At 36.5% G+C, this 15,806-nt stretch overlaps 1 protein-coding gene across 1 annotated transcript in view; it reads right to left on the minus strand.

Moving 5' to 3' along the window:
- Positions 1-3,167: 3,167 nt before the first annotated feature.
- The window catches only part of ACTR3 (actin related protein 3), a 32,667-nt gene continuing 20,028 nt past the window's right edge, over positions 3,168-15,806 (minus strand). The window contains exons 3-12 of the mRNA XM_050900166.1: positions 14,234-14,358; positions 13,564-13,674; positions 11,901-11,996; positions 11,206-11,313; positions 8,914-9,057; positions 8,055-8,228; positions 7,179-7,271; positions 6,578-6,703; positions 4,494-4,577; positions 3,168-4,070 (exon numbers count right to left, since the gene is read on the minus strand). Coding sequence (XP_050756123.1) covers positions 3,975-4,070; positions 4,494-4,577; positions 6,578-6,703; positions 7,179-7,271; positions 8,055-8,228; positions 8,914-9,057; positions 11,206-11,313; positions 11,901-11,996; positions 13,564-13,674; positions 14,234-14,358 — 1,157 coding nt within the window. The 3' untranslated portion in view covers positions 3,168-3,974. The remainder of the gene's footprint in view (positions 4,071-4,493; positions 4,578-6,577; positions 6,704-7,178; positions 7,272-8,054; positions 8,229-8,913; positions 9,058-11,205; positions 11,314-11,900; positions 11,997-13,563; positions 13,675-14,233; positions 14,359-15,806) is intronic.

Raw genomic sequence — 15,806 nt, forward strand, 5'->3', positions numbered from 1 at the left:
AGGGTCAAACCACCACACAGCTGCACACTGCATCCATCCCCAGCCAGGTTATCCATTTGCACTTTATCAAAGAAACATGGAGAGATTAAGTAACAGATTTTGTGTATTCTTGGGATGTTAAAAAATATCATTTAAATCCAACTTCTTCCTTTTTTTTTTTTTTAAAAACACCTGCTTCTGCAATTAATCTTTTGAATGCTTTAAACCCAACCCAGCACAGAACAACAGTGGGAGGTACAAGTCCAAGGAGAGCAGAGGGTTTTTCTGAAACTGCCTTTTATTCACCCTGTATGGTGTCTGTTTTACTTGATCCCTGGGATCCAGTGTTACAGATGCAGAACACCGATGTGAACCATTCCCAAAGAGTTATTCCCAGTGTAGAAGACTGCAATTCAGTATTACATCTGGTGTGTTTAAGTATTGATGACTCTCTGTTCAGTCCAAGTCATTAATGGGAGCTGCTCATAGATTTTTAGTTCCCCAACGCACCAGAAATCAGCTGTGGCTGTGTACCTTCTCAGAAATGATCTCTACAGTATTAAAAAAAAAAAATAAACAAACCACATTGCAAAAAACTCCCACTTATTCATTCTATGAGAAGCTTAACATCATTTTAAATTAGAGCTACAAGGAAATGACTGTTGTGTAAGGGTACGAGTACTTTCCCCTCCTTTCTCTTCTACACAAATGACTAATAGAAGTTTAAACCAACTTTCGTGGAGCCACGGGAGGATGAACAAGTATTGGAACAAACAAGTATAACTGAAGACTAAGCTCCTACATCCCTGATTTTGTAATTAATGTGCAGGTAGCTAGACAAAATTGTACACATCTCGCCTGAGCAAGTCAGACAACATATGGGCTGCTCAGCAGCACTTAGGGCACACATGCCCTCTCTTCTGAGGGCTGAGGTCCATCAATGAGACAACATTGAGACAACACAGCTTCTCTTCAGAGCATGAGATTTTGAGTTCTGTACACAGGAGCAAGAGTTTGGTGTGGAAGGTGCCTAAAACCACACTGTCCTGGGCTGCTTAGCTATTTTTATTCAGTTTTAGCAGCAGGGATTCCTCAACCTAGGGAAAAAAACTCCTGGCCTTACTCCTGAACATACCTAATTTGTGATGAAAACCCCAGTAGTACCTGCACTTCCCACATTGAATACAGCTGGAATGCAAAACCCATCTTATTTTACACTTGGCAGCAACTCCTGCTCTCAGCCTGACAGCTTTCACACTCAAATGTCAACTCTTCCTCCTGTCAAAGAGCTCATCTATGAGCTGGCTTGTTTCCTTGACATACCATTTGCTAATCCAGTGGTGATTGCACCAGATACAGAATCCAGCTCTAGAGGGCTCCCCACCACCAGGCAGTGCCTGTTTCTGCACAATACCAAGCTAACAGACCTGCCTGAAGCAGCGAGTCCATCAGACACCGTCCCCTCCTGGTGCAGCCTGTTTTTTTCCTACTCCCCCACCCCTCTCCTGCAAGAGCCCAGCTGCTGAAACACAGTACATGAGAATCGCCTGTCTCTCCTTGTTACCCACCACACCCAAGAACAGCCAAATTCTGAGTATTTGGATGCCACCACTCTCTAATCCACAGCTGTTTGCAGAGCAGATCCACCCAAGCCCAGGGCATCTCAACAACTTACAGCCTGTAAAGGATCTGTAAGAAACCAGATTTGCTTAAAGGGAGTCTCATTCGGAGTGCCTCTCAGAGCCTCCCCAAATCGTCCGTGACCACTCACTCAGCTCCTGCACCCCAGCTCCCATCCCTTGGGCTCCTTGCACATCAACTGAATTCTCCTGGTGCCTTTCCACTGACTGCCTCAGCTCCTCCAAGATGCAGCAACAGAGGCCTGAACATGACAGCAAAAGGAAATGGGGGAAAAACACATCCGATCCGAGTTCCAAAAGATCCACAAACCAGAGCTATGATTACATCTAGGGCTGGCTGCACTACAACTTTCAGCCAAGACACACCAGACACGTCCTTCAGCTAAGAGTGTATCTCCATACCTAGACATCCTGTGCATCTTTGCACATAATCCTAGAGATCTACATATAGCTGTGTGAGACAGGAACCGGTATTCACTCCTTTTCTTTACATTTTCTCACTACGCTATGTATCAAGAATTTTTTAGTTTTTCCGGTGAATTTTTAAGACTCTACTTTCTAAAGGGGAAAAAACCACAACCTTGCCTATCTTCAGGCAACTGCAGTGTATCAAGAAATCCAGTCGCTAGGGCATGATACAGTTGCAGAACCAGAGGACTGTTGGAAAAGCACAGCTTAAATTAACTTTGTCATTTTACACATATTTGCCTATTGGTCTTTCTTACCACATGAATCAGTCAGCAGTTATGACTCAAAAAGTCACTACTTGAAAAACACTAAAAAATTGTATCATTGCTAGGGAGATGTTAATAATACAGTTTTGCAATACAATTATTTAACATTTTCTTGTTTGCACCAAGGTTCTATTCGATTCCAGCATGTGAAGTTTTGTAATGCTTGCTCTAAGAATACTTTCCCATATTTATCCTTGTTTTGGAGTGTTTGTCATGCTTTGAAGCAACTAGAAGCTCTGGCAATTTATAAACTTCCCTGAAAAAAATCTGAGGCACCTTTACAACTCTGAAGAAAACCGAGAGATCTCCCTCTTGTGGTCTTCTACGTAAACAACCTTAACCACATTTCTGAGTTCAGAGTGTCTGAAGAAAAGTTTTCTTTCATCAAATATTAACAGAAACTGTAAGTAATTCCATTCAATATATGAAGCGCTTTTCCTAGAAAGAATGAGAAAGAGATTGTTTTCACTTTATTTTTATCTACATGGTATTTTCTTGCAGAAAAACCACAGAGATTTAAAACGCAGTGCTGTCTCCTGTATACCACCACTTGAAAGAAAGTGGGGGGAAAAAAAGTTACAGAACAAAGTAGATGAACAAACCTAACAATGGAGATGTTAGGTTTATATAGGTAAGTGCTATCTAGATGAACATATAAACTGCAGTTCTAAAATGCTCACACTTCAGTTTACACAATGCACATAATGATCTCTACCTTACAGACCAATCTTACTCTTCAAAAACCGTAGCGGATATGTAGGAACCCATGCTCACAACTTCCCATGTAATGAGATTAACAAGTCTGACACAAACATAAAAAGAAATTTTGTGCCTTTATTGGTATGGTGTTAGGCTTTAAATACACCAATTTTGATAACCTGATTATTTGGTTTAATTAGAAATGACACTACAGAACTGCAATACTGGTCCAACAGTCTTGTCTTTACTTTTTTTTTTTTTAAAGCAAGAGATAGTATGAAAATGCACCAAGTAATCAGAAAGCACTAGCAGGCATCGGTTAACCCAAGATACTAGCTTCTTAGTTCCAAAAGCACTCGCATTGTATGGAACCCCGGATTTAGACCGGTCATGATTTGCAAGAACTAGTTGCACGAGTCATGACTTTTTTTTTTTATTTACTTTCAAGTTGGTCACTGGTAAATTTTTTTCCTCAAATATTACAGTTTCTTTAATTCATATTTTTCCTCAAAGTATAAAAAAGTATGAAATATAAACAAGCTCCTGCATTGCACCCATGAAAGGGTACAATCGAAGCATTAGAGAGCTGACTATCTACACACCATCAAATCCCATCAAATCTTGGATAATTCATTAATATACAAAATATCAGGGCACAGAAAGAACTAAAATCCACTTTTTTGTTTTGTTACGCACAGGTTCAAATAATCAATCTAAAGAAAAAACGTGATCATTTTGGCTTTCCACTACATCCGCATGTTGAGACACTTATTAAAATAATCCTGCTTAATTGTGTTTGGTCTTTTTCTTATTGTCAAGTCATGTTTGTTATCTTAATACCAGCCATCAGACAAACAAGTAATCAGAAAGACTCCTCCTCCTCCTCCCCACCTCCCTATCCCTGACCCCTCCAAGGTCAGCTTTAAGACATGACTCCAAACACAGGGTTGTGACGACAGATGCTAGGACCAATCTCTTCATAATCTTTTTTGGTATGGCATACTTGGTAGAATTCAGGCTGCAAAGGGAAGGAGAAAAAAAGTAGTCAATGGTACGTGCACCTTATTTTAACAATATTAACATTTATGTAGCAAATGGAAAAAAAACCAAATACAAATAACTTGGAAGTCCTGAAATTAATATTACATCACACATGACTAAATACCAACGTAAACAATGTATTTTGCTACAAAACTATTTGCCACAAAACTAAAATGCACTATTGAACAGCTCACACAAAGCTGTAATTCAGCTTTCATTTGCTCTTTCTAATCTTTAAAGTCAAATGCAAAAACTTCAAAGGAGGCGGGGAGGTTATATTTGCTACCTGAGGCCTATCAGAAATCCCCCAACTGCATTTAATATAAAGTGAAGGAGAGATGAGAACTCCAAAAGCATAGTCAGAATGACTAAAACATGCTCAGCTTTATAGCTAACTTACTGTGGAAGCCAGCATTGATCCTCCAAACCAAACAGCGTATCTTTGCATATGGTGTGTAATGACTTGTACATCAATGGGCTTCGGCTATAAAAGGAAAAAAAAAGGAATATATTAAAAGTCACTTTTGCTGGTAAGAACTAGATCTTTTTTAAAAGGAGTGTATATTCCAAGCTTACGTTTCACTAATCAGTATTTTCTTAAATGCTGGGTATGTAAAATTACAATTATACCATCAGATTTTCTCTTGTACAACCCAGACTAAGAAATAGCTCTTGCTTATAAATTGCCAGTTACCTACTTCATCAGACATTAAGAGATACCTGCATTCCCACCAATTTTCTCTCAAGAGGTCCACTACAGTGTTCCTCTCCAATTTTCCACATTCCATTTTCTGCTGAATTTCTTGAGGGACCGTTTATTTATGCAGTTCTAAGAATAGATCCATACTACTTAGCCCTTAAAAAAAACACTTTAGAAAGCTGATTTTTAAGTTTCATGTTATTATTTTAATAAAGCATCAGTTACAGACTGAAAGTTTATCTAGGAGACAGTCCTAGACTGACTAGTCAGTCAGTTTTCAAAACTACAACACTCATTCCAGTTAGCCCCTTTCTCTCCATATCCACATTAACCTTCATTCCTTAGTTGTGCTTATCAAAAATGGCAGTGTACATAAGTTTCAGAAAGTAGTAATTTGTTTGTTCCAGTGCAACCTGCTGAAATCTGAACAATTTGAAACAGTATCTAAAAAACCATTTGTAATACATTTGCAAAATTCAAGCCAGTCATTACTTGCAATGTCTCGTACTCTGAAGAAGGAAGAATCGCATCAGATTTCCTTATTCATATCCTGCTTCCTTACTAAGTGGTAAAGTCTAGTAAGGAGAACTGAGAATAAACTTAAGTTACTTCAACCAGAGAACTATATTCAACCATAGAACCGTATATAACTGAAATTTCAGAGTTGTCTGCATGGCATGTTATAAAGCTATACTGGGGGTTTTAAGGATTGTTTGAGCTCATCTAGCTAGATTACTACTAAAAAATAAATGAGGAAAATCACTTCAATCTTGCCTTAAAAGGAAAAAACACAAAATAATCTTTATCTCTGCTGATACCTTTTATGTATGCAGAGTCAACAGAAAAAATGCAAAAGTTAGATCAGAGGTCAAGAGTGGAAAGAACATAAATTAAGGATCATGCAGTTTAGTGAAAACATGAACTCATTTCATAGGATCACAGGATAATTTAGGTGGGAAGGTACGTCAGAATGTCTCTAGTTCAGCCTCATGCTCAAAGCAGACTCAGCTATGAGGTCAGAGGAAGTTTTATCCAGCTGAATCTCAAAAACCTCCAAGGATGGAGGCTGCACAACCTCTCTGGGCAGGCTGTTCCAATGCCTGATTATCCCCACGATGAAAAGGTTTTTCCTTTCATCCAAGCTGAACCTCTTTTGTTTCAATTTATATCTGTTGTGTCTCACGCACTCACCACTCGCACTGTCAAGGGCCCAGTCCCACTTTCTCAATAATCTTCCTACATATACCGAGGGGCTGCTATTCAGACTCCCAAAGCCTACTCTTCTCTAAACAAGCCAGTTCCCTCAGCCTTTCTTCACAGGACAAGTGCTACAGTCCTCTGACTACGCTGGTGGCTCAACAATGAGCTTGCTCCATCTCTCAAGTTCAAAAGACTGGGGATGATGATTTCCAACTAATCAATAAGCACTAAGCACAAAAAAAGCTGGGAAGTGACCAACTGCTTTTACATAACAGGCATAAGTCCCATCCTTTCATTAGGTGAGACTAATTCAGTTCAATAATAAAGGGACAGGCAGCACAAGTGCATACCTGGGGAAATAGTACTGTAGCTTCCTACAAGGAAAGGATTATACAAATATTTTCCAATACCAGTCTACAACTCTCTGCAATATACAAATCTCTGAAAAGCTTCTGTAAGAACTTTAAATGAAAATACAGACATTTCAACAAACAAGACCATCATTGCAATATGTTATTTTCACATTTTCCAGGTAATAAAGGAGAGAAAGATGCTTGTTAAATGCATTAGCTGCAAGAACTAACCTTCAGTCTGCCACCACTAAGTTCTTCACTAAGTTTCAGTCTGGCATCAACAGTCCTTTTCAAGTCTCGCTGTAAACGGCGACCAAAGTCCCTGAACATGGTTGAGCCTCCAGAGAGGACAATATTCTGTTTTGAGTAAGAAAACTTATTAACCACTTCTGAAAATTTAAGTCTCCAACTTTATCCAGTTCTTAAATTCTAAATGTAGTTTTTAAAACTACAGTTAGCAGGTATGCTTTTACATTAAGTTTTAAATTATCTAACACTTAAGCATGACAATAGGAATTCACAAAGAGGTTGTCACATTAAAACTGGCTGTGCTTTAAGATCCGTTTATATCTTAGTACATCTCACTTCTTTCAAACAGATTTATGTCTCCCTTATTTCTTCTTCTTTTAAATAAGAGTTTGAGTAATGAAACATCACATTCTGAAAAAGTGTAAGTGAACAACATAAAGCCTTCCACATATGGCACTCATTCCTAGAAAAATGGTCCATTTTGTTGTGGTGGTGTTTTTTAAATAGAGTTTCAAATACGTATTTCAGTATGAAGTACAATCCTTCTAAAACAAGTATTAAAAAAATCATTACAGCTACTGACCTTATACAGAGGACGTCTAACATCAATGGGACAATTCTGAATAACTTCATCTACTACTTCTGAGATTGGTTGCGTAAAGTCAGGATTAGCAAACTACAAACAAGAATAAAATCAAGACGAGTCAACATGTAGGACCACATATTGCAAAGCAAAGGGGGTAAAGAGAAAAAGGGAAGAGAAAGAACTATCCTATTATACTAGAGATGTCATGAAAACCAATAATGGAAATACTTATGTTAGCTATTTTTGCTGCCATTTATACAAGGTTTGAAAGAATAATAAACTTAAAAGTATCTATTTTGCCAGCTATTCTCTTAGATAGTTTTTGGTAACCATAACAGGTCAAAGAATGCTGAGCACCAGAGCAAAACAGTGTAACGTGAAAAAAGCCGCAACAGGAGAATGTAGAGGAATTTGGTGGGAGGGGAAAAAAAAAAAAAAAAAAAAAAAAAAAAGGCTTTATTCCCTTTTAATTTTTCCCAACACTAGAAGAGAGACTGAGGGTATAAAGGCAAGAAGACAGAATATTTAGAAACTTGACTTTTCAACAGACGGGTAAGAAAACAGGGTACAACGTGGTAGGACCTGGAAATTCTATTAAAAATTGCAGGAAGAAAATATGGGGTTAGTAATCCATTTTCTTTAAAAATTTCAAATATAGTGCTTTGTTTAGGTATCAACCTGAATTTGTATAAAGATTACTAGCAATCAAGAATCAAAACCATGCTGACTTACAACAATAGCTGGTATCTATTTACAAATAAGGAGAAATATAAGTCAGGACAACCACTTTACAAGTTTGCAAATACTCTTTATATGCTATCATCTAAAATGCACCTAAAACAAAAAAAGTGTAGACAATTCAAATCAACTTACCTCAGGATGGAAGAAAATCTCTGGCCCCAGGAATCTCTCATAGCCAACATCAATGGTAAACTCTTTCTTTGAGATAGCATTAATTCCAGTATACTGTTTAATCCACTTTGTACCATCTGTGTCATACTTGTTAAATTCTTTTACTAAGTCAGGGCAAACATAACTAAAGCGTTCCTGAAAATTGAATGTGTACAGTTAGAAGTATCTTCTTAAGTATAGCAAAGATGGTATGAACTTTAAAAAAAGCGTAGTAATTTAAACTTTTAAGAATAAAAGTTTTAAATTGTCAGATACAGAATAGGCCTCAAACGGCTGAACTGACATTTACTGTATACAGCTAGATAATGGCTCTGCTACTACAAATCATTTCCGTGAAGCACTGAAAGCAGCACATCTTGCTGAGCTAAATTACTTTTCTTCTATTTTTCCTCTAAACTTCTACAGTGGTGAGAAATGAGTTCCAAGTGTACTTAAGCTGAATGTCTTTCAGAATAGCTTTGTACTACAAAAAAGAACATATCAACATTCAGAAAGAATAAAAGAGTAATTACAGCTCTTTACATTACACATCTCACCAAGAACATTTCCTACTGAATATTACAATAATAGTAAGGGAGGAGAGGAGAAAGGGGAGACTACAAGTGAAGAGTGAAATTCTAGGCCAAACTGAGTATAACCCAATTGTATACCTTAAGTTTAAGGCATTTCATGTTGTTACATTATTTAGACATTTTTGTATTATTTAGAAACAGAGCACCGTTACTTGGAAGGACAATGACTTTAAGAGATTATTGTATTTTTAAAATACGTATCAAGCTCTGATCTAAAATAACCTTAACATCTGCAACGTCCACATTACCTTTACTGCTTTAGCTGTTTCCAAGGATTGTTCAGGAGGAATTCCTACTTCTCGCTCCCTCAGCAACTGCTGAATGAAGTATGTTATATCTCGGCCAGCAATTGGAATGTGTTTGATACAGCTGCCAATCACGTATCCTTCAGCCTGTAAGTAAAATTAATTGGGAAAAAGATAATGACAAGAACTCCTTTCAACAAAGCTTAGGAGGGAGAGAGAAAGACATGGAGTCTAAACTCCTATTCGCTACCTGTGATTGAGAGATTGAAGCCTTTAAGACTGCCTCATTTAATTACCAGAAATCCAGTTCTTCAGTAGCGTCATTTTACTTGTTCAAGTGTTTCGCTTTGCATTGGTTCATAATTCTTACAAGGTTAGGAGGAACCGAAAGGTCACTAGTACGCAAGGCAGATAAATAGCTATACTCACTATTCCTTGGCCTTTATTGTCTCTTCAAAATGAGGTTACTCTTACCAAAAAGGTCAAGGAACCTTGTATCATGAAATATTATTTTAGAATAAATGATGTGGCTCTGCAGTCACAGCCACTGATTTAAGATGTTACAACCCACATGAACCAAAATTAATTTTCTGAAAGCGGGGAGAAAATGCATCATTTCAGCACATTAATTGAGACTGCTTAGAACATCAGACAGGCCCATACTCATCCATCAGTCTACCCTTGTAAGTCACATTTGTCCTGGGGGCCAGTATTGGGGCATTGAAAACATCTGGTCTAAACGCAGAAACCAAAAGTGTTCAAGGCTGGCTTCCAACCTCACCAGACCTGCTACATCCAAACAGATGAATCCAGATATCACACTAATATTAAATGCTTAAAATTTCCTATATACACCTTACATTCCTATAAAAAGTTCCTTCTGACATAGAAAATAATAAAGCCATAAAAAAATGTACCACTATTGTTAGCTTCACTACAGAGATAAGCATTTGTTAATTCCTCTTTATCTATTTTATTACAGAAGTGGCATACTATTGCTGTCAACTTGTTCAACAAGTTTAAAAATTCCAGAAATCAAGCAAATGTCACTCTACAAAGGAGCTTAATGCTTCAAATGATACAGAATACCTACTCTTATTTCAATTTTAAAAAAAAGCCCACAAATCAGGAAAAGTTCAACTGTTTTAAACAGCAATTTGAACTACTAGATACAATTTTAAAAAAGTTTACCTATAGAAGGTTTGAAATGTTAATTGTTTCCTACGTCTCATTAAAATATGCCATCTTGGATGAATAGTCTGAACAAAGATTTAGCCACTATATTCCACCAAGATTAATAAGAAATTGCTACATCACAGCATATGTTTGATCATCACCAATGCTACTATTTGGTATAACAAATAATTTTTTAAAATTGAGGTTACTGTGGCATGATAAAGCTTTGTATAGATTTTAATCTTAAAAATGGCAATCTAACTTCATTTTGAAAAGAAAAATGCATCTGGTGCATAGACATGGATTTAACTTCCCAAAGAAAGATGGGCAGAGAGACATATCACCAGCCACTCGAAATAAAGAACACTATTAAATATTCCAATTACAAAATTTCAAATATGTAGCTTTGTAAAAGGAAATACATACCTACAGCAAAAACAATAGTTTCACAGTTAAGAAACTGCAGCTGGAAATGTTAATTATTTAATAAAACGTCATATGATCATACTAGTTTTTGCTTTTAGCAACTTGATATATTGGAACAGATATTCAACATTAACTAACCTTAGGGTTTGGGGTTTTTTTTTTCAGTCAGGTAGGAACTTTTTACTTTTTGCTTGTATCACTGATGCATGATAGCATACTACTAAACAATGGTCAACAGATGGAGAAAAATTGTAAACAATACTGCATCTGCCCTCAAATATTTTGTATTATTTATATTTTATATATGAATTGACTGAATTAAACAAAAAAAGTTTCCAAACTTTTTGGACTGACTATTGTAAAGAGCATATTCACTCTTACCAGCAAAAGAAACTGGAAATATGATAAAGCAATACAATTTCATTGATCACTTAGCATGGCCTTGGTAAATCACATTTTAAGATAAGTCACTGAAAGACAACATGCCCTGACAAACTCGGGGTGCAGAGAAGTTCTTCGAGAGTTTCTGCACTACAAAATAAACAAAAACCCACACCCAGAACCCTAGAAATTATCTGACATTTTTGAAGACTCCTAGCTATACTTCAGTCTGTGTAGGTGTAAACTTCAGAGAAGTTACAGGACAAACTGTTCTCCAGTTAAATTGTTTCTATAGTTTTGATGTATACTTACCACAGGAATAACATGAGTGACACCATCACCACTGTCTATAACTGTGCCAGTCAGTGTTCGTTCTCCTACTTGTCTTGACGTCCAAGATGCAGCTAAGGCAAGGACAGCCTTGTAAAAGAACACACGCAAAAAACAAATCTTAATAAAAGCACTGCATTGCAGATCCCACCTTCCACTACCCCTCCCAACAATACCCAGACTGACACCCTCATGGTAATTTACAGCATGGAAACTGATTTAGTAATATTATATATGTGTACACAACAGCTTATGCAAAAGAGCCTGCATAAACGTAGGTTTTGACTCCTGCCTGATGCTTTTTTAGCCATGTTCAAACATCTTTTTTGCTACTTCATATTGAGAGGGATTCAATTCTTGGCTTAATACCATTATTATGATGTGGTGTGTTGGTGGTTTGGTTTTTTGTTGTTGTTGTTGTTGTTTTTTTTTTAATTTATGATGCAACAGATACTAGAGTCTACTGCTCAGAGGCCGCCTTCTATACAGGTAACAGAGGAACAGTACCTAGCTAACAGACCACAGAATCAATGCATATCAAACATATAGTGATGAAACTGCTAACCAAAAGTACATAAAAGTATTCCAAACACCACTCATATAGTTTTCATCGTGAAATTAGTTCTAGGCTCAAGAAGAAATACTGTAGCTCTAACTTTCAACAGCCCTGCCCTTACCTGAACAGCAATATATAGCCCTGGAACATTGAAAGACTCAAACATGATTTCAGCAGTATATTCTCTATTTTCTGGAGTATTTAATGGAGGCTCAGTCTGTGAGATAAAAAAACGCCAAGTTTAACTTACATTCAAATCAAACGCTTGACTTTTAAAAAAAAAAAAAAAACAACACCAAATCCTAAGTTTTGAAAGACAAGTCATTCAACAAGAATAGCATGTAAAAATAGTAATGTGCAAAGGGTGCTTTTAAAGGCAAATGGCGCAATTAAGAAAATCTAGAAACTCCCCTGACAATAACAGAATTTATGCAAACTGCATTGCAAAAACATGATGATTTGAGTGAAAACAGAAAAACAGAAGTGCAATAAAAACTTTGTAGTAACTACTGCTTAAGAATTCACATCGAAGGCCTCCTTTGTGGGTTGGTTAGCTCATTATAACTTTTGATTTCACTTGAAAGAATCAAGGACTATCAATATAAGTATGTCAAAGGATGCAGTTTAGCACATTTAAAGAATAACAATTATTTTAAAAATTTCTCAGTGATTCAAAGAAAAAAGCTGGTTTTCTTTAGAAGGCAATCACTATAAAACAAGCTGATACGATCAGCTGTAGAAATGTACTCAGCTGAAAGAAGCTAGCAACAACATACACTATGCTATGATAGCATGCTATAATTTTCATTAAAATACCAAACATACTTAATATTAAGTCTCTCCTCTGAAACAGCATTTTGGATAGTGCTACAGAATATTTGAGAGAAAAAAAATACCACTCTTCCATTGCATCAACTATGTAATAGGAGGGTAAAGAGAGGGGGGAGCCAGACTCTTCACAAAGTTGATAGGACAGGGGGCCATGGAGACAAATTGCAATGTGGGAAATCCTAAGTAGGTATTAGGAGGAAAAAAGGTAACGTGAGTGTGGTCAAATATTGGAAAAGGGGCCCAGAGCTGTTACGACATCTTGTTCTTGGAGATATTAAAAGCTTGGCTGGACACAGCCTTGAGCAACTGGACCTAATTAGACCTGCTTTGAGAAGATGGTTGCATCAGATGTTCTTTAACAAGTATGGCCAACACCTCTAATTCCAAACTTGCTCTATAAACGTCACACTAAAACAAATTGCCTATTTCAATGGCCTTAAATAAAATAGTAAGGAATAGCAGACGCTTCAGAATAACATTGACCTTAATTCAGATCTAATCTGCCCAAATATGACAACCAATTCTTCTGATTTCACAAAAAAAAAAGACAAAAATTCACTCTCAAGACACATCATCCAGGTGGCAGCACTGTAAAACCAAAATAATTGCAATTATGTAAAGTCAAAACACACAAGTACTTTTTTTGCCTCAAAAATGTAAACTTGATCATTGAATTCAGTGGATAAGTAATAGGGAAAAAAGTGATGAAGCAGATGCAATTTGGAGGGAAATGAGAAGAGAACAGAAAAAAGTTTGCAGTTCAGATACTCTGACATCTTTAGAAAATTAAAGAACCTGGATGGGATAAGCCAGGTCAGGAATGTTCCAGGTAATTTATGTTTACTTTAGTTTTCAAGATAAGCATATTCATATTTAAGAATTATTACATATATCAGCACAAACATTCTTACTAGCCATATGCAATTTCATAAGTAGCACATAATTTTACCTACCAAAAGAAAATAATGATCCTCAGGTTCTGCCCTTAGATACTTAAAGATTACTTGCTCCATAAACCTCTCCATCAAGTCCCAGTCTTCAACTATACCATGGCGGATGGGCCACTGTTGCAGAAGAATATCAAAATATAATTACAAACAAAAGAAAAAAAGAAAAAAAAAAATCAGTGTTTTCAACTGCAGTAAAAGCATATGATCTACATATGCAAGCAACTTTGCATTAGGTTTTCCCTATTCCAATCTGACACCTATTCAAAATTCAGATTTCAACCTTGAATAGCAGAGACAATACGTTGCGCTTTTCTCGGTACAACAGAATGGTGGCACTAGAATAAACCAAAGGTTCCCCCTAGCCCAGTATCCTGACTCTGACGTTGCTGACAGAAGATGCCAAGGAACGTGAAAGAATGTGATATTTCCGCTTAACACTCTCCCAGCATCCCTTCACTTCAAAAGAAATATATATTCACGTACTGGTTTGCAAATTCCCACAGGCTCCTGAAGGTCAACAAAACTAATACCAAACCTTATTTTCCATTAAAACAGAGTTAATAAGAAAATAAGATTAAAGTTAACCAAAAAGCATTCTTAAGAAGCTGTTTACTGTATAGCTGATGCTTTCTAAAGAGTATTGGCAAATTATTTTAAACATTTCTCTTAATACCTTGGTTGCATAAGTTGGTTTTTCTATTGCTTCATCCCCGATAAAGAAGTCTAAGTCATCAACACCTTTCAAAACCCTCCTTTGTGCTTGATCGACCACTTTTGCTGATTCTTTGATAGCAATACCTTTAACAGAGAACATAAACAATATTGTAGATCATATATCCTGCACTAAAAAAAGAAAACCCCAACATTCAAAAATAGGAACACACTGTAGTTGTATTCATCCTTTGTTTCAGGCATAAGCACAGAAAAGCTAAATAAAACACAGATAATTTGAATTCCAATCATAGGTAAACATAATTAGGATTTATAAAGTAACACAATACAGACCTAAATACAGATTTAATTGCTAGACACTCAACATGCAATCAGGGAGATAAAATATAAAAAGAATCACTAAGATAGGGTATCCCTACAGATCTCATTTTATTCAACAAGTGTGCTAATTTTCTGCACACTCCGCTAATAATAATAATTTAAAAAAAAAAGAATGCAGTCATAGAAGTTTTATAAAGAGCAAGAAAGAAAACATGTTGCCATTACATAAATGGATGTTTTACTTCACTTGCACCAATTTGATTTCTGGACATACTATGAAAGTGAGATGGCACACAAAAGGGACTAAACAGCAACTAAATAAGCAAAAAACATGTACCAAAAAAGGCAGGAAGGAAGAAGTAGGAGAAAATGTAAGGCATACAGAAAAAGAAAATTGGACAGAAATAAAAGAAGTATTTTTAAAAGGACAGAAATGTGTATGGCCACATGATGCACCTTTAGATGCTTTAAAACAGACTTTCACAAAGTCTATGTTTAATTTCTCCCTTTAAATCCTACTCCTATCTTATCGTTAAGAATAGGATGGAGAATTTCATTTAAGAAAGACTATAAATCTCTCCTTCACTTCAAGGAATAACTGGCAAAAGTTAAGAGCTTGTATCTTGGCAATTTATTCCTTCCAACATAATTACTCATCATAAATAAAGAAAAAAGTTTTTAATCAGAAAAATACTGGCTAAGGCTAAACACAGGATCCTGGAAAGATGGATCAGTGATTAGATATCACAAAAACACAGGTGTTCCCTTCCCTCTTCTTTTGCATCAGTCCCCTGGCTACCAGGGTTGCAGCACCAGCAATACCTGCTGTGTTTTTTCAAGTCCTACTAATTACCTTTAAACACAATCCTTTACACAAATGAGAAAATTCATATATATAAGAAGCATTAATATCAGCCTCAATTATTCAAAAGTCATGATCCAAAAGCTCTTTCAAAGGCAGAATTATTTTGCTAATTCTCACCTTGAGTAAGAAATTCTGTTTGCTCACAACTAAGATTAAAAGAAGTGATGAAAACAGCTGCTGCAGCAGCCTCAAGCCCACCAGACACAGGGCAGCACAGCTACAGGATCTGGAAATCAATAGCATGCTAGGGTAAAGCACCATTAGTTCACTGATGCTCCCCATCCTTCTCCTTTCTCTTCACATAAAGGGCAACAAAAGCAGAGCTGTGCAGCCAGAGAAACTAAGAAGTTAAATGTTGTGAAAGACTGAACAGGATAAAACAGAAGAC

This window comes from Gymnogyps californianus, chromosome 7 (genome assembly GCF_018139145.2).
Source record: "Gymnogyps californianus isolate 813 chromosome 7, ASM1813914v2, whole genome shotgun sequence".
NCBI lineage: Eukaryota > Metazoa > Chordata > Aves > Accipitriformes > Cathartidae > Gymnogyps > Gymnogyps californianus.